Here is a 19,096-nt window from a genome sequence, read left to right on the forward strand (position 1 = left end):
ACTATTTCAAGGGAAGCTTTCTACTATCATTATCTTTAAACCGTGTAAGTTTAATGTAAATCTGTGGCAGTTTGTGTATTGTGTCGTCCCAAAAGTACCCAAAACATTTACATTTAATAAGTCTGTATGGATAGATGAGATAAATATATTAATTTAAATCCATAATAATTAGTTTTATACCGTACTAAAGTTATCCACGGGTTGTCATTAAGGCTATTATTGTGTACGTAACGATAAACACTTGGCAGATAATGTCTGGCAAGTTAGTTTTATACCGTACTAAAGTTATCCACGGGTTGTCATTAAGGCTATTATTGTGTACGTAACGATAAACACTTGGCAGATAATGTCTGGCAAGTATTTTCTGTCCTTACTCTATGCACGGACACCTAGGAAGAATATTTCTTCCTCTATGCTCTATGCAAGTATTGAGCCTACAACTGCTACATCCACTGGATCCCTATTCTTAAACCAACAAGCTTGTATTTACAGTCGTTGCGCTATATTTACTCCTTTAAGTGCATACCCCATTTGACTAACAGGGTAAAATGACTTTAGAGTGTCCGAGCTAAGAGTGTTTTAAGACGAATAGACAAGACACTCACGCAAGATAATCAATACGTGTAACTTACCTCTTTAAATTGCCCCTTGATTGACATTTAAAGAAAGCCATTTAGCTTGTAAGGAAAAGCAATTAATTTGGACCTCCCAGGCATTAGAGTTTGCTTTGCTTATTATTGCATTGTATCTGTACAGTACTGAGTGGACTTCAAGTGGCGACCAATGAACAGATAAGTAACTCACCAACAAATCAAGTAATTGTTTCACTCTAAAATATCCTTCGAAATTACAGACAATCATTCAAATGAATTTGCTCCGTCTATAAATCTGACTATAAAGTACTTGAAATTGAGTGTGTTTGTCTTGGGCTGGCTGCCGTCGAGAATGCCTCCCAGACGGTATTGATTGTGACAAATGGCTGCTACCTCAACTGTTCGCTCGGTATGTTTGGCCCCTACCTATCCGACGTAGCTTTTGTCTTTGTTCGTCAGATTTATTTTCTTAGTATTTTGAAATTAATTAACACTGGCTCACAGGCTTTTAGTTTGAAGGAAACAGATTGTTTCGTCTTACTAAACTATGTCATTTCTTATGAAGTCCTAATACTGTCGTGCCCAGAGAAGTTGTTATTCCGAAAATCAATGTTCTTACTTCCGTTATACGAATGTGGCAGGTTGTTAGCAAACAAACTTATTTGGTAACGAGCAATGGAGAGTACTTATAGTATAAAGTATTGTGAGAAATGGCTCCCTCTTAAGTTTGAACGTAGTTTTTGAGAAAGAGGCGGCTTTTCACTTAATTTGAAAAGACTTCAGGCCCTTTAAAATCCTTTTATTACGATTCTGAAAGCACAAATATTTTTTGGGGCAACAAGGGTGCTTCATTCTTTCGTTATTCTCTTGAAACTTCGATGACCAATTGAGTCCTCCAAATGTCCACAGATTTTATGTATGTTGAGATACACCAAGTGACAACTCTGGTCTTTGACAATTACGAAAGGTGTCAACTTTGTTGTTGTTGTTAAAATTACCCAAAACAGTCACACACTCGAAAATTGTGCTTGTCTACTTAAACGACGTTTCGTTGGAAAGGTCTTCGGGATTCGCATCTTATCTCAAACAACTCGTACCCATAAATGAACTTGTAATCTGGAAGTCAAAGTTCTCCTTTCCGTTGAAACGAAATTGACAGATTTATTTTTGCCGACACTTTTTCCATTAAGACATTTTCAGATGACCTATGTCACTTGTGACTGACTTCATTAAAAGACCAAGAGGAAACTGTGATAACATCCATGACTGGGCCTTAGTGTAATGGGTCGTCATCGCGCTTTACTCCCGGCGGGGTCAAAACGGCACCGCCCGGTCCCGGAGTTTCAAAACACGGTGCGTCGTCTTCCTTCGTGCTGGGTTGGATTCTTACATCATTTCTTCCTCTTCCGTGGTCTTTATTGAGAAGGATTAATGTAAGAATGTGTCACAGCCCTTGACCTGGACTATTTAACAAGTTGACCTTTAACTTAAAATAGAAACAGTGATGAAGAGGTGTACAGTTTGGTGCTGTTCTTATACTTGTATATATTAAAATTTATTTGTTTACATAGATTAACTATTTCCCTTCATCCCATGTGCTTTTTATTTTGCTCATCTATGTAATTTTTTTACACGTAATATCTTGAGAAGATGTTGAATTGAATAAAATTAAAATTATAGACATTCGTAACGAATACTCGTGACTAGTTGTTGTACTTTGGTTGGAACGGTACTTCCATTGCCTTGTAATGCCCCAGTAGAAATTTACACTCAATTTCCTCATAGGGTGCCCTTACCAAGGGGGAAATTCCTTTTGTGCCCTTGCCCTTTCAAAAATTGAAGCATATGCCTACATGCCTGAAACAACAATAATAACATATCAGTGAGGTTGTTATGTTTACCAAAAATTCAGCACTAAGTTTGAATATTATTTTGTGCATAATTAATTGCGTCAAACAACAGTGATCTTTTTTGTTTTGCATTTTATGGCTTTCCATAGTTTTCCAACTGTCGGTTGGCAAAATACTCGGGCTGTGACGTTGTAATAGAGAGGTCTATATGCAAAGCTATATCATAGCCAACAAACGGCGTCGAAACATGGACATCGGGTCACCAAAAAAAGCCGGAAAAAAACAAGTTTATCAAAAATTGACGTCCTGACTTTAAATCTCTGATGATACAGATGTGATGTCACCACCAATATAACAAGGGAGCATTCAATCACAAGGATTAATTCTCCAGTGTGAACTACGCTCAAACTCTGGCTTTACTCCCGTGTGACTATCCATGAGATAATTCATCCCCCATTAATAAAGATAGAATAATATGTGATATGGGGATGATTGAGACATTATTCATGTTTCACGTCAATGTGAGATTTAATGACTCCCCTACCTAGTTCAGATGAGTTGAGACTCGTAAAAAAAAGATGTACGAAACCCCACGAGAACTGCACATCTCGTGATAGTTCTGTACTTCATCAAAAGGCAATAACTTCAATACATAAACCACAAAACATTAACCCTTTGATACACATCAAAACAACAAATAATCAGCTCAAGAGGACGATGGGGGAATCTAGAACAGCACGTGCGTCAGGCAGATAGCCTATTTAATATAAGTTATTAATAAAATTAAATAGGTCAACGATCCAAGCAGACAAGAAGATAAGGGTGGCGTAGTGTTAACGGTTGCCCCGCAAGTCACCGGTAGGAGGTTGCACCGTCGACAAGGCATTGTTGACCCGTTGCGTGTCAGTCAAACTCGGGGCTCATTCGGTGGCAGTTTTAAGCCGGACAAAAGTACAACCCTGAGATGCAAATCTATAGTGGTTCCATTATTAGTAGATAATTTTAAAGGTAGGAAGTAGTGGGAAGACTACGCTTAATGATTGATTTGTTCTTGTTCAAATTGTATTCTCTCTTTTCTGGCGAAGTATTATGCTGACATTAGGCATATAGAGTCTGTAAGGACCCAAAATGTGTTTGGACCAAATGATGGTAGGATTAGGAACGTGGATGGTCTAAATCTCTTTTTGCAATGAAGATGCTTGTGAATCACTATGACCACTTTCTTGTGTGTCGTGAGAAACACTTAAATGAATGGTTGAAATGAAATGACGAATTGAGAAATTGGATAATATTTTCCATTCTGCATCTTCTGAGTACTTGTATGGTCAAGGTTTTCAATTCAATTCAATATGTCGTTTATTCCATTCTCTTTTTGGGAAAGATAATTTGTCGTTATGTATCTGATTTGTGCCCAATAATTTGGGCAGTGTTGTAACCCCTTAAAAAGACTTCACACACAATGTCCTATCCGGACTGCAATCAGTCAACCCATAGACCGAACTCAAGTGGCACTCGTAGCTTTAAATTGATGAGTACTTTAGACGTGCATAGGCCCACTGTTCGCCAAGCGCCCTGGCGGCGCTACAACGCAAACACCAGTGGCCAGATAGCGATGGGGTCTGGGTGGGGGAGAGATCGTACCGATAGTACCCTCGAGAACACGGTCGTATGTTGACGGCTCAAGTGTCTTGGTTTTTGTCCTCTTTTTAAAAAAGTCTAGTTTTGGGTCATCGAGTTTTTCTAGTTGATTGTTGATAAAGAGTTGTTTTATACGCACTGCATTGCAGTTTGGTTTGTCATTATAGGAAATAGAATATCAATATTGTTGTATGACGTTCCTCCTACTGCGGACGACTAGGCCTTCTCTCTAGCATTAAAGGCAGTGGACACTATTGGTAATTACTCAAAAATAATTATTAGCATAAAACCTTTCTTGGCAACGAGTAATGGGATAGGTTGATAGTATAAAACATTGTGAGAAACGGCTCCCTCTGGAATAATGACGTAGTTTTCGAGAAAAAAAAGATGTAATTTACCGGTTATTTGACTTCGAGACCTCATAATTCAAAATTTGAGGTCTCAAAATCAAGCATCTGACTGACAGCACACAACTTCGTGTGACAAGGGTGACTGTTTTTTTCTTTCATAATTATCTCGCAACTTCGATGACCAATTGAGCTCTAATTTTTACAGGTTTGTTATTTCATGCGATTGTTGAGATACACCAACTGTGAAGACTAGTCTTTGACAATTACCAATAGTGTCCAGAGTCTTTAACGACAGCTGAGTTGGTCTGCGCGGTTATGGATTCTTGTCCCCTTATTTTGTGTCCGGATAGTACATAAACAAGTTGCATTGGATCGGACGAGTTGGTCTATAAAAAGTGTTTGTAACCGTTTGTGATAAAATACTTACGGTTAGAAATAATGTTTTAAAATTAGAATATATAATGATACCCACAAAATATGCACATACATTCATATCAAACGGGCAAATGCTTTTCATAGACCAACTCGCCATATCTTAGGCAACGTGTCCCTGAAATTATTTTGCGCCTATGTATTTCGTGACGATAAGTCTTCTATCATGAATTTAGATTTAGAATGTCACCATTCAACTGTTAATTTCAAGTATCTTAGGCATATTAGTGAATACGATCTAAATCATACGTTTTACAGCCAAGGTTTGGCGTGGAGGTGTCTTGCCTTCCCTTCCACCTCTAGGACCCCGGTTCGAATTCCATCAGGGGCAATATGTGGACTGGGTTTTCAGTCACTACCCGACTGCGTGGGTTTCCCTGGCATAATTATCTGGGGTTTTCCTCCCACCTCTAAAACTGAAATATCTTCGTTGTCTTCTCACCTTGTCCAATTGCTGAACAGGTTGTGACAAGAATTACCAAAGATGAAGATGAAAAACTATGATCCAGCAAAATGACTGCAATTAGTTGTCAAGAAAGAACTGCAGTGAGATTGCTCGTGTGGTTAGACAGGCAAGATAACGAATTATAGAAGAAGGCACTTCTAAGGAGCCTCCATGTCGCTTATTAAGCCTTATGTCAGCTTATTTCCGTGTACATGCCAAGCTGTCAGAGGTCAGTGATCTGGACATCATTCCAGAACTCACAATTTTTTCTTCAAAACTGGCTTAGCCTAATTTTGTCCTCGTTTGCATGGAAAGTTTCACAAACATTAAAAATTGCCGTCTTATACACTGTACATTGACAATTACCAGATGATAGTCTGTGCCCTTCATCATAACATATGGTCCTACTCGTGTGTTTCCTGTATCGGATTACACCTTCAAGGCCAGGGTACCCCTCCTTGACCCTCTCCAGTGAGCAAGCTAAATAAACCACGGCCAAAAATAAAATCATAAATAAATGAATTAAATAAAACTCAAACATAAAATTCAGATGTGTAAAATGACCTCTGAAATTCCACGAACTATCAAATTATTGTAGTTTAACATGATCGGGGTCGTTTTCACAAAGAGTTAGAATAAGTTCTAACTTAGGACTATGTCCTATGAAATGTTTAACAAAACTTAGGGCTAGTCGTAAGTTAGAATAAGTAACTCGTCCTAACTTGAGATACACTAATACATTAACTCTTTGTGAAATCCACAGGACCATTGCAGCAGTGGAAGTTATCAATACCCCAGTCTGGAAAACCAAAGTTTCTGACCATTACCGCATTTCCTGACAAAAATATTATTGTGTAAAGATGTTGACTTGTAGAGCTGTCAAGTTCGCTTTGACATGTTCATGGTTTATCTTTACGTCAAAGTGACAGTATTGCTAATTTCTTATCTCAGTTTTTGATGCTGCAAAACACTGAGTAGGATACACCACGGGGAGATCGGACATGGTAATTAAAAAAAAAAAAAAAAAAATCTATTTTTTTTTGACCCGTTATTGATACAATGCATGCGTCCCATCTTGCCCCCAATATTCGGGGAGGGGGTGGGCGCTAAACTTAATTGTATAAAGTAAAGTTTTAGTATCTAAAAACTGCCGTCTTGACTTCAAGACTAACATTGTGTCTATATTATTGAGGCCTACTACGAAGACTCAAGTTTCTATAATGAATGCTTCGTTGTAAACGTTCAATGTGTATAATGCAAAACAAATTATTTCCACTGTAGAGGGCGCAATGACAGATGCATGATCGGTTGAATATTAATGCCTGTTATGTTTTAATAATTATCGGGATAATAATAGTCTCAACATTAAAGTTACAATTATTATTTCAACAGAGGGCGGTATTTATGTAACCAAAAAAGCAACCTGATACCCAGGCCGTAGTAACTTTGTTTGCATTACAATTCGCTTACCGAGTCTGGGTTCCATGCGTATTAGTTAGCGTTAAAGTCACGCTTGCGGAAATAACATTGTAAAAAACTTGGTCAATTCCGTTTTTGTTGTTCTCGATCTACGCCTATTCAGCTTGGAATGTAAGTCGTACACTTTTCTACCCTTTTTTGAAGATAAACTAGTTCATCTGTTCGTCAATATTTCGAGTTTTTTTGTTTCAAAAAAGACGAGTTTGGGATGATCGAGGGGAGGAGGGTGGGTTGTTTATTTGTTTATAAAAAACTGACCGGTTGTGGTTCTGTCCGTCCTCCCGGCCCGTGTGTTGTTGCTCAAATCAACATCACACGCAACTTCCTCATCCGTATCCCATTTTGGGGTTTAATTGCCATCCTCAAAAACGTTCCTGATTTCTTTTTGAAGGATTCCCCTTTTGAATTGATTATTAAAACAAAAATCCCCAATTAAAATCATTACGACCGTGGCAATTTGAATTATGATGTTCAGGGGAAAATTGCATCAGATCAGATGAGGGGGCTAAATATGAGGGGGCGCGGCTGGGGGAGGGCTGCCCTATCAATTTCGGGCCCAAACAGAGTGTTTTATATTGGCTTGATTATATTGCACATTAAAAGTTGAACCTTTCGTTCGTCCGTCTATTTTAAAACTCACTACACAGTGCTTTTGCTCTTGCCTAAAAAAATGATGAGATGATGATTTATTTAAAACCCAATCAATCAACGTCATCAAATCAGTAATTAAATTATATTCATATCATTGTCTACGTGTTGTACCCTCATCTTTCACTCTGCAATTAATTTCCTTAATTGATACAACCATCGGATACCATGAGGATTATTAACACTAACAGTAGATGTATAGCAACCAATCATGAGTTCTGTTTATTCAAGCATACAGCAAGGACAGTCAAGTGTTATAAATATAATATCAAGTACTCGACCATGAAAGTAAATTGCTTGCATGGAATGACTGCACATATGGTTCAGAACTTGGTTGTAGTTTCAGTCGGATCATTTGGGTTTGCCATATTTAGTCTTGTTATTTTATGAATGGGACCGACTCTCTCTGGATACTGTATAGTGTTTAAAATGTTTTCTTTTATAAAAAACTGACCGGCTGTGGTTCTGTCCGTCCTCCCGGCCCGTGTGTTGTTGCTCAACTCAACATAATATCACACGCAACTTCCTCATCCGTATCCCATTTTGGGGTTTAATTGCCCTCCTCAAAAATGTTCCTTATTTCTTTTTGAAGGATTCCCTTTTTGAATCGATTTTTAAAACAAAAATCCCCAATGAAAATCACTACGACCGTGGCAATTTGAATTATGATGTTCAGGGGAAAATTGCATCAGATCAGATGAAGAATGTTTTAATAAATATGAGGGGGGGCGGCTGGGGAGGGCTGCCCTATCAATTCCGGACCAAAAATAGTGTTTTATAGTTGAAGTTGAACCTTTCGTTCGTCCGTCTATTTTAAAACTCACTGCACAGTGCTTTTGCTCTTGCCTAAAAAAATGATGAGATGATGATTTATTTAAAACCCAATCAATCAACGTCATCAAACCAGTAATTAAATTATATTCATATCATTGTCTACGTGTTGTACCATCATCTTTCACTCTGCAATTTATTTCCTTAATTGATACAACCATCTGATACCATGAGGATTATTAACACTAACAGTAGATGTATAGCAACCAATCATGAGTTCTGTTTATTCAAGCATACAGCAAGGACAGTCAGGTGTTATAAATATAATATCAAGTACTCGACCATAAAAGTAAATTGCTTGCATGGTATGACTGCGCATATGGTTCAGAACTTGGTTGATAGTTTCAGTCTGGTCATGTGGGTCTGCCATATTTAGTCTTGTTATTTTATGAATGGGTCTGAATCTCTCTGGATACTGTAAGTGTTTAAAATGTTTTCTGTCAAATTTACTTTTTTTTCCAGCTGTATTACTAGAGACTTATTCTTGCCTTCTTACACTGTTAAGGGAATATTTAGGCGTAATGTTTTTTCTTCTATTTTTCCATTCACCACCATCCTGTTATTTTTGCTGGTGCTGTTGGATGTGTAATAACATTCTTTTATAATGTTCCACAGTCGGTTTCACAAAACACTAGGATTAATCCAATCTCGAGTCCTAACTTAGGATTAATCTTAAGGTCTGCATGCTACAGTGCAGGGTTGGGACTCGTCCTAAGTCCTAAGATTAATCTTAAGTTAGGAAGAGTTTGGTGAAATCGACGGCTGGCAACATTTTCTTTTATCCAACATACATTTTTGATCACCTCATTCTAGCATCAGCTACCATCAAGTACTCCCCGAAACGTGCGGTTGATGTGCAATCATGTCAGAGAACGGTTCCCATCATCACAACTCGAACAGCAACCACCAAAACAATGACATCAGCTTCAAGTTTACTCCGCAGAAGCTGGATGCACCGCAGAGACGGGAGTCCGGTGATAATCATAAGATGATATCGATTGTTTTCTTGAGTCTTCTTGTTGATCTTCTTGCATTTACTATGATTCTACCGTTGCTTCCGTCACTTCTAGATTACTACGCACAACATGATAAGGTAATATATCTTCTTTAAAGACACTGGACACTATTGGTAATTACTCAAAATATTTGTTAGCATAATAACTTACTTGGTAACAAGCAATGGGGCTTGTTGATTGTATAAAACATTGTGAGAAACAGCTCCCTCTGAAGTAACAGAGTTTATTAGAAAATGGTAATTTTTCACTCGATTATTAAAATACTTCAGGCCTGAAGCCTTTTTAGGCATCTGAAAGCTCACAAATTTGTGCAACAAGGGCGTTTGTTTTGGGTTTTTTCCCTTTCAACTTTGATGACCAATCAAGTCCAAATTTTCACATTTTATTTATTATTTTGTGCAATGTACATGTAGGGGATACACCAAGTGAGATTATTGGTCTTTGACAATTACCAAAGGTGTTTAGTATAAACGGAACAAATATTTCTCCAGTTAATTGTTCTTTGTTCATCCTTAAATTGAATTCTTAGAGAGTCAGGAAAAGGTTTCTTGTCTTTTAAGAGGGGTGACACGGGACTGGTCTGTTGTGTGCATGGAATTGCCAACCATGCCAGAAACACTGGGGCGAACCCCTTCTCTTAATGTTAAGCGTGCTGGGTTCTTTTATGTGCTTTACACAACACACAGACCAACAGCTTTACGTCCCATCTGAAGGATAAAGCTACAAATGGTTTAGCTCATGCACACAAGTATCAAGACCGGGACTTGAACCCACACTCTGCTTTTAGAAACACCAGTGTGCTTGAATTTTCCAGTCATAATTAACTGGCATGGCGCTATAATCACTTGCCTTAGGTCCGCAGTCCAAATAACTATCGAGCCTTGGGTATACATGCTGTAACTCCATTTTTAACCAGTTAATCTTTGTACTTAAAAATGTCATTTCCTTATTTTACACTAGGGTGGATTGCTGCCACAGTTACAGTCAAAGATTGATGGATTTCGTAACTTGCTTGGTATCCCAGACACGGAGAAATACAACTCTGTTTTATTTGGTGGTAAGCAATCAAGTTCAAGTAATCAAACAGAAATAATATATGTATTTCAGAAAGGAAAGGAGATTAACTAACTTAATAAAAGTGGCTTCATATAAAGCGCTCATATCCGTCACTCAGTGATGCTCAAGGCGCTTTGATATTCAGTATTTCCCTGCAAGGTGTTGTGGAGCTGGTTTTTTTATGTATGAGACTGACCCCCTTAAATAGCACCATGTAATTGTTTACAAGGTGCTGTGGCACAATGCAACTAATCAAACCAGGAACCAATGGCTTTATGTCCCGTTAGAAGGACACAGCAATAAAACGTCTAAAGTGTCCTGAGAGAGACTCAAACCAACACTCTGCTGACCACATCGACCCACATATGACTACAGAGTTCAATTAGAAATCAGAATTTTTCAAGAGGCAGGAAAACTGGAGGGCTCTAGAAATACCTTCATAGCATAAAAGAGAACCAACAGATAACCCTAGCCGAGAATCAAACCTGGGGTCAATTTCGCAAAGCAATAAAATCCATCGTAAGACAAATTGTCAGTATCACCACAGTGATTTACATTGTGACATCACACTTTACTAAGCAACAACGATTGATTTGAAGTAGCGATCAGTCTAAGCTCTTTGGGAAATCGACCCGGGGCCACAGTGGAAAGAGGCATGTGATATACACAATAGCCTCCCTGAAGAGAACCAATACACAAAACTCTACTCACTTTTGGCCTTAGCTGGGAATCAAACCAGAGACACAGTGCCGAGAGGCAAGCACTTAATGCACTAACCACCCATGCCACCCGATTCTGAAACAACTACTCTAGCTCCCTATCTCTCAACGAATCATCTTCAAGCTGATGCTCATTGTCCACAAAGCCTTTAATGGCAAGGCTCCCCACTATATTGCTGAACTTCTTCAAGTTTACACTCAATCAAGAAATCTTCGATCAAGTTCCATGCTTCTTTTCATTGAACACAAGTCTCGACACTCATGGGGTGACACGTCTTTTTCTTCAGCCACGCCACGCATCTGGAACTCTCTACCACTTAATCTTAGATCTTGTCTTTGCATCATCATTCTTTTTAGAAACAATGACCTTAACTATGAGTTATGAATAATGATAGCATTGTTTGTATTTGTTTGATTCAGGTGTGATTGGATCGTTGTTTTCATTCTTACAATACATTGCAAGTCCAGTTATTGGAGCAGCATCAGATGTATACGGACGGAGACCTCTCATGCTACTTACAATGGTATGATGATATCAATATCACAATCGATATGATCCACATTACTCAGTATTAAATAATAAAAATAATAATAATAATAAGGCTTGTAATGCGCATGTATCCACTAGTGCTGGGTGTTCAAATAAACCAACGCTACGTTTAACAATATCAGTTCATTAAAAGCAAAGTGTACGTTTGGTTTTTGGAATTGTTTGATATCGGGAATCATCTATTGGTCATTCGAAGAGTACGATCATTTCCGTTTTCTTTTTTTCTAGAAGTCCTAGTGCTAAACAAACTTCCCAGGTTGTATCGAAATCCCTGGCCACACGGCAGCTAACTGTGATATAATTTCTGACTGGCACCCCCGAAAAAAGATAGGGAGATCGCCAACCACTGGATAGCTCAGTTAATCCGGAGATCATTGGTTCAAATCTCGCTCTGGTCAATCTTTCTTTCTTAACTCAAACTAAAACACACATCATATGGAGCGTTGAATCTTATATCCCGTCTTATCTTCCAGTTAGCGCTAATTCACCAATCAGAAGCTCGAACTACTAGGGGGATAAAAACATATATGCTACCACCTCTGTTTTATATCCTACTTCCTCTGTTTTTATTACACAGTGCGTATTGTGAAATGTCATTTTGTCACGCTCTGTATTTGGACAGTGCAAAAAATACATTCTAAACTTGGTGCGTGTGAAATAATGCTCTGAAATTTTAAATTTTGCGTGTTGCAGGTGAGACTGGAAGATAAATTCGTTATCACACGCGCGCTCGTGAAATACAAAAAAAAATATAGCGCGTCTGCGTCCCATATCCAAGGGACGCAGAGGCGCTATATTTTTTTTGAAATCCACTCGCGCTTGTGTGATAACTTATAGTATGACAGTAATAGGTATTGGCCATGTGTGTAACAATGAAGTCAAACAGCAATTTGTTTTTGTACTCTTATTATCTTTGGTTTCCATACAATTTCAAACAGTCTTTTTTTATTTTTGATATTTCAGACAGGTATAGCACTCTCCTACTGCGTTTGGGCCGTCTCGCATAACTTCACGTTATTCGTCATTGCACGTATCATCGGTGGAATAAGCAAAGGCAACGTCAGTCTAAGTACAACAATCGTTACTGATGTATCCACGGCAACAACAAGAGGCAAGGGAATGGTGAGTGTGTACAACTCAAACTCATGCTTAATGTCATCAAGTAGAACCAAATTGATAAGCTGAACATTTATAACAGAAGTGAGGTTTGAAGCTCTGCATGGTGTAAATAAGAATAAATGTAAATACTAATTTTGTTTTTTCCCCCATACACCGATGTGTGTTAGCACTGTATACTCAGTACTTTCCCGAGTCCTGTGAAAAAATATCACAGTTATGTTACTCGGGTGGGATTCAAACCCACGACCCTTGCAATTCTAGAGCAGTGTCTACATCGGTGTATGGGTAAAAACCAAAATTAATATTCTTTATCCCCGATGCAAATTTAACATCTATAAGTTTCTCACAATGTTTTATACTATCAACAGCTCCCCATTACTCGTAACCAAGTAAGGTTTTATGCTAATAATTATTTTGAGTAATTACCAATAGTGTCCACTGCCTTTAAAAGCACCTGTATCTATCTTCCATAGGCGCTGATTGGTATTGCCTTCTCTATTGGCTTCATCATGGGACCCATGATCGGAGCCTACTTTGCGATGTCCTCCGGTGGTAAGGGAGAAGCTCTATACTTCAAACCGGCCTTGTTTGCAATCACTCTGGCTGTTGCTGATATCATCTTTATCTTCTTCTTCTTCAAAGAGACATTGCCAAGACATAGAAGAGTGAGTTTAAAGCATTATCGTACCGAACACTGCTGAGCAAGTCCTGTTCTTAGACAATCTCTACATATCAACATCTGACACGCCCCGCTACACAGGGTACTCACAAGCAATTGGCAACGCACACAATATTCCTGAGCCAATAACCAATCACAAGTCTCCCTTCGGGAGAACCAATCAGAGCATTGACTGACTCTACACTGAAACCTCTGAACCCCTTCAGTCTCCTGACAATGACTAGAGCAAGCTAGTCGTAATGTTGAGACCAGTTAAGAACTCATTCTGTGATAGTGAAGTTAATTAACAAACAACTTTGCTCATTTAGCATACAGTGGACGTATCTACTTTTTAATTTTTTGTATGCAAGTAAACTGACACACAAGGCCTGAAGGCCACTTCAAGGTGTGGGCTACAATTATTTTTTCCAGAGGCAGTTGCCACCTACTCCTAGGGCTGAAACAGGGTTACCCCTTTTACAGTCCATACGAATGTAGGCTTGGGTATCTTCAATTCAAAGCCTAGCCAGTAGAGCAGAAAGCACTACCTCCCAAATTTCATGTAGCAAGTGTCACAACTGGGATCTGAACCCACACCCTGCTGATCAAACACCAGTGCTTGAATCCAGTGCTCTTAACCGCTCGGCCATGACACTGCCACCTATTAAGGTTACTACCTATGAAGTAACAGATTCCCTAATGACAGTAGGAAGATTGTTCCAAATCACTGGCCCAGCTACACTGAAAGTTATTTGACCTAGAACTTTGTTTGCTCGGGGAACATTCAAGCGAGTGACGTCTGTAGAAGTCAGTGAGGATTGTAATGTGAGAGTAAAGTGAAAATATAATAAGCAAAATCAACTATGTCCGGTGAAATTTGGATTGAGATCATGAAAAAAACACGAGCCTTCATTGAGTATTCTGTGAATGACCTACTCAGTTTACCACTCCTTATAAAGGAACATTACAGAACAGTTTTAACAAAACAGTTGCTAGCAGTGTAAGTACTATAGGTTTTCTCGGTCAAATTCGACAAATGAGCAGTCAAACTCATTTTCATGCGTTCGAATTGAAGCTGTTTTGCCTCTCCAGTTGTTACTGCGTTTCAAATTCAGAATTCGGCCATTCAATTTCGTTTTGAGTTGAGTCAAATTCCTCTAGCACTCTGTTCAATTTAGCGTATCGTTCTTTTTTTTTGTAACACACACGCCTCAAGAAGCGTCTGCGAATTTGAATGCTGCTTTGATGAATTGTTAAATTGAATGATTATTTTGTTAAATCGATTGACGCAACATTACATTTGACTAATCATAAAACGAAATCGAATGACCCTTTTCAGTAGCATTCGATTTTGCGCGAAATAGAATAGCTTGATGATTAAATTGGCTGCTCATTTGCCGAAATTGACCGAGAAAACCCATATCATCATCATAAAAGATCATGGCATCTTGAAGTGTTTTCTTTCCTCATCTTTCTTTTTGACGCTCTTTCAGGCTTTATCATTCGGCAGTAGCTTCAAGGATGCTCAGGATCTGATCAACCCCATCTCATTATTCCTCTTCTCAGCTGTCAAGAATATTAAACCATCAGGTCAGTTTAATTTCAGTATCTACGACAATGGTTTAACTTAGTGGTTGTGTATTAGTGTTCACCTTGCATTCAGACAACTTTGAGTTAAACTAATATAATAATAATAATACATAGCATTTATATAGCAATAAACAAAGAACAAAGAGTTTTACAGGAGACACGAAAACAAAAACAAAACCCTCCCCAAAAACAAAAATAGGATTGGGTGTGTAAAAGGAAGGTTTTAAGGAGTTGTCTTAATACAGGCGTCGAGATTGCTTCGCTCAGACCGGCGGGAAGCTCATTCCACAGACGCAGGGCAGTCGTGATGAACGAGCTATCCTCAGCTTTCCCTCGAGATCAGCAGGAAGCTTGTTCCACAGACGAGGGGCAGCCATTGTGAGTGAGCCATCGCCAGCCTTCCTTCTAGGATAGCAGGAAGCTCATTCCACAGACTAGGGGCAGCCATGGCGAATGATCCATCGCCAGCCTTCCTTCTAGACTGGCGGGAAGCTTATTCCACAGGCGCGGGGCAGCCATGGCGAATGAGCCATCTACAGCCTTCCTTCTAGACTGGCGGGAAGCTTATTCCACAGGCGCGGGGCAGCCATGGCGAATGAGCCATCTACAGCCTTCCTTCTAGACTGGCGGGAAGCTTATTCCACAGGCGCGGGGCAGCCATGGCGAATGAGCCATCCCCAGCCTTCCTTCTAGTTTTAGGAACAAAAAGCCATTTTGTAGACATGAGTGACAATTTAGAAGGATACCTGATCTCTAACTGGGAGCCAATGCAGCTCTGCAAGCAGGCCCACAGAAGGCTGGTCATGGTCACACGCAAAAACTAGCCGACCGGCCTTGCTTTGCAGACCTGGTTTAACTTGGGTTTTGAGAGATCCTACAACATTGTGACCTAAACACTGACATTATGTTCATCAACAAAAAGCCGAGCGACCAACACCAAATAAGTATTAGCTTTATTATTAGGTTTGGTTATTTAACCATACACCGATGTGTGTTTATTAGCACTTTACACTCAGTACTTTCCCAAGTCCTATGAAAGAAATATCACATGCATATTACTCGGGTGGGATTCGAACCCACGACCCTTGCAACCCTAGAGCAGTGTCTTACCAACTAGACTACCGAGGTTCGTTGCCCGGTAGCTAGAGGCAAGATCTTTATTCCTACCATTTTTCTATTTCAGATCAGAGGATGCTTCGTCTTCTTGGAGTTTGTTACTTCTTTTATCTCTTCTTATTCTCCGGGCTAGAGTTTACTCTCACATTCCTCGTTCACAGACGCTTCCAATATACAAGGTACTTCTTATTATTTAGAGACTGTTTGTATCTGTACATCTCGTAGAGTGTCGTGGCCGAGTGGTTAAGAGCATTGAATTTAAGTTCTGATGCTAAGTCACCCTGGAATGTGGTTTTGAATCCCGGTTGTGACACTTGTGTCCTTGATCAAGATACTTTACTATAATTGCTTCTCTTCACACAGGGGTATAAATGGGTAAATGCGAGGGTAGAGGTTGATATTGTGAATGTTAAAGCCTTCGGAGCGCCACGGCAGCTCGGGGCTGTATACTCCCTGTATAGGGAGCTGAGAAAGAATAAAGGGATGTTATTGGCCCCATGACCCTACATCCAGACATTGCTAATTTCTTAGAGACACTTTTTGCTTGGGAAAATTGCAGAAAAACTTGGCTTTATTTTTGAACTGTAGATTCTATGTTAACGTGGAGAAATTGAAAAATTTTAAGTCGGTCTGGTTTCTATGACCCTCTGCTTTGTGTGGAGGTAGGTGAAATTTTGAGGTCGTTGCGGGCGCTATGAGCATTTAGGTACAAGCCAAGAGCACAAATTTCAGGGCCGGGATTCAAACCCACACTCTCATGACTCAGCAATCAGAACTTGAGTTGGTTATTTGGATTAACGAACACTCCCAATGTTTGATTTTAACTTGTTTTTTTGGTTTCTCGCCTCTCATTTACAGCATGCAACAGGGTAAAATGTTTGTGTTCATCGGTGCAATTATGGCTCTTGTACAGGGTAAGAGTTCAAAGGTCATAGAGCGTGTAGACTTTTACTCAAGCTCATTATCTATGGTAATACAAAGAGAAGTAATGTCTGTGCTGAGCCAATATGGCTCGATCAGTCAAGGTTTATATCCAGTTTCCTTGTCATTAAACCACTCGGAATATATCTGGAAAAAATGCCAGTCCATTGGAGATTATTCCCCAGCTCTCGTCGGTACCCATTTTTAAGGCTGTAAACCATAGAAATAGAACCCGTAGAATGCTGAGCTCGGCCTGCCCTCTGTGTGGTCTGTGGACATGGTGTAACGATACCGCGCAATACGCGTGCATGGCAAAATGATCATCGCTTGACACGCGTGTATGGCAGAATGGCAAGATGTCAGCGCACATGCACCGTTACTAGTGCTTTAGTTGGTCAATGTGGTCTCACAAAGAAATTGCGTGCACAATGACGCACTCAGCGTTCTCCGGATTCTGTTTCTATGCTGTTAACACAAACACTAAGCTCAGAAGAGTGTTGCTTAACAGAAGCAGGTTGCCAGCCAAAATTCCATTAAGTTGCAATGGTGTGACTTGGCCCCTACTCAATTTTTGCTTAGAAAAGAAATTTGTCAAGCAGTTTTTTTCTGCTAACTGATTTATGAAATTGGGCCCTGGCCAGGATTCGAATCTACATTCTGTAAAGTCTGTTAAAGTATTGGAGTATAAATGTTTTGGGTAGGAAAATAGTTGTCATAGATCTTCTTCAAAGGAAATATTCATAATCAAAACAATTTTTGGTAAATTAAGTGGGTTTTTATGAGTGATATAGGATTTATTCAATTTAGTTTGATGATTTTCTTATACTACTAGGTGGATACCTGCGAAGAATACGCCCAGGAAAAGAGAAAAGAGTTGCACTCATGGTCAGTCTAATTATAGGAATTGAAAATGTATTGAATATTTTTTATGAAAATAGCACATTAAAGGCACTGGACACTTTTTGTAATTACACTAAATCATTGTTAGCACAAAAACCTTATTTGGTTATGAGTAACGGAGAGCTGTTGAAAGTTAAACACATTGTGAGAAAGGGCTCCCTCTGAAGTGTCGTAGTCTTATTAGAAAGAGGTAACTTCTCATTCAAATGATACAAAACCTCAGGCCTGCAAGAGGAAAGCCTCTCTACACATTCCCACACATCACTATATCCTGAGCTGTCTGTTGCCTATCCTGAACATCTGGGCCCAATTTCATAGAGCTGCTAAGCACAAAAAATTGCTAAGCATGAAATCTTTGCCCTCATAAAAACAGGTTCTCCAACCAAATTTCCATGTGGTTTTCAGGATAAGCCAACAACAGCTTAATACCAGTAACAGGCAATATCCATCATATGGAAATTTTGTTGGTAATCCTGTTTTTATCAAGGAAGAAACTTCATGCTAAGCAAATTTTAGTGCTTAGCAGCTCTATGAAATTGGGCCCTGGCGTCACACGTCGTGGCTCGTGAATAACGCCAGAGACCTGCCTCCAAAACCGACGTGTAGATTCACCCTTGACCTTAGTCATTTCATATAGAGATATGCAGACAAAGTCTGTTGCGGATGTGACAGCAGTGTATTGTTTGGGCAGCTAGCTCATGTCACTGTGCATGTTTATCAAATGATATCATTGTATCCAATGGAATCACTGGATCTAACGACAGGGACCTATCTTTATCCTTGCAGATAAAGACAAGGGCCCGGTCTATCTGTTGCCAAGCAATGCCCCTATATGTACCTCATATAACCACTCGCTGCAATTGTGTTATATTATGATTGAAACTGTTGTCCTTTGTTTGATGTTGTCAGGGCATGGTGGTTCTTATACCGTCTTTTCTCATCATTGGTTATGCAACATCCGTCGTGCCGTTCTACACTGGCCTTGCTCTCTTTTCATTCGGTAGGTTATTCATAAGCTTTCTTATTAATGGGAGACTTTTGAGACAATGGCGGCAGCTGACGTAATGGTCTTTTTTGCGTCTCTGAGCATGCGTACATTGCACATGTAGGTCTGAGCACGCCACTACTGGCGAGAACTGTGAAAAAGGACTGTCAAAAGTCTCCAATTGTTAAGTATTTGGGGTT

At 39.4% G+C, this 19,096-nt stretch overlaps 1 protein-coding gene across 2 annotated transcripts in view; it reads left to right on the forward strand.

Annotated features, from left to right (window-relative positions):
- Positions 1-19,096, forward strand: part of LOC139940445 (major facilitator superfamily domain-containing protein 10-like) — a 130,299-nt gene that overhangs the window by 104,791 nt on the left and 6,412 nt on the right. The window contains exons 1-11 of one of the 2 annotated variants that reach the window (XM_071936698.1): positions 6,791-6,898; positions 9,080-9,359; positions 10,243-10,339; positions 11,478-11,581; positions 12,571-12,729; positions 13,200-13,391; positions 14,878-14,974; positions 16,158-16,269; positions 16,949-17,004; positions 17,844-17,896; positions 18,821-18,911. In XM_071936698.1, the coding sequence (XP_071792799.1) occupies positions 9,129-9,359; positions 10,243-10,339; positions 11,478-11,581; positions 12,571-12,729; positions 13,200-13,391; positions 14,878-14,974; positions 16,158-16,269; positions 16,949-17,004; positions 17,844-17,896; positions 18,821-18,911 (1,192 nt within the window). In that variant the 5' untranslated portion in view covers positions 6,791-6,898; positions 9,080-9,128. Of the gene's footprint in view, positions 1-6,790; positions 6,899-9,079; positions 9,360-10,242; positions 10,340-11,477; positions 11,582-12,570; positions 12,730-13,199; positions 13,392-14,877; positions 14,975-16,157; positions 16,270-16,948; positions 17,005-17,843; positions 17,897-18,820; positions 18,912-19,096 lie in introns of those variants that run through there. The other variant, XM_071936700.1, reaches the window with a different exon arrangement.

Source organism: Asterias amurensis, chromosome 8 (genome assembly GCF_032118995.1).
Source record: "Asterias amurensis chromosome 8, ASM3211899v1".
Lineage (NCBI taxonomy): Eukaryota > Metazoa > Echinodermata > Asteroidea > Forcipulatida > Asteriidae > Asterias > Asterias amurensis.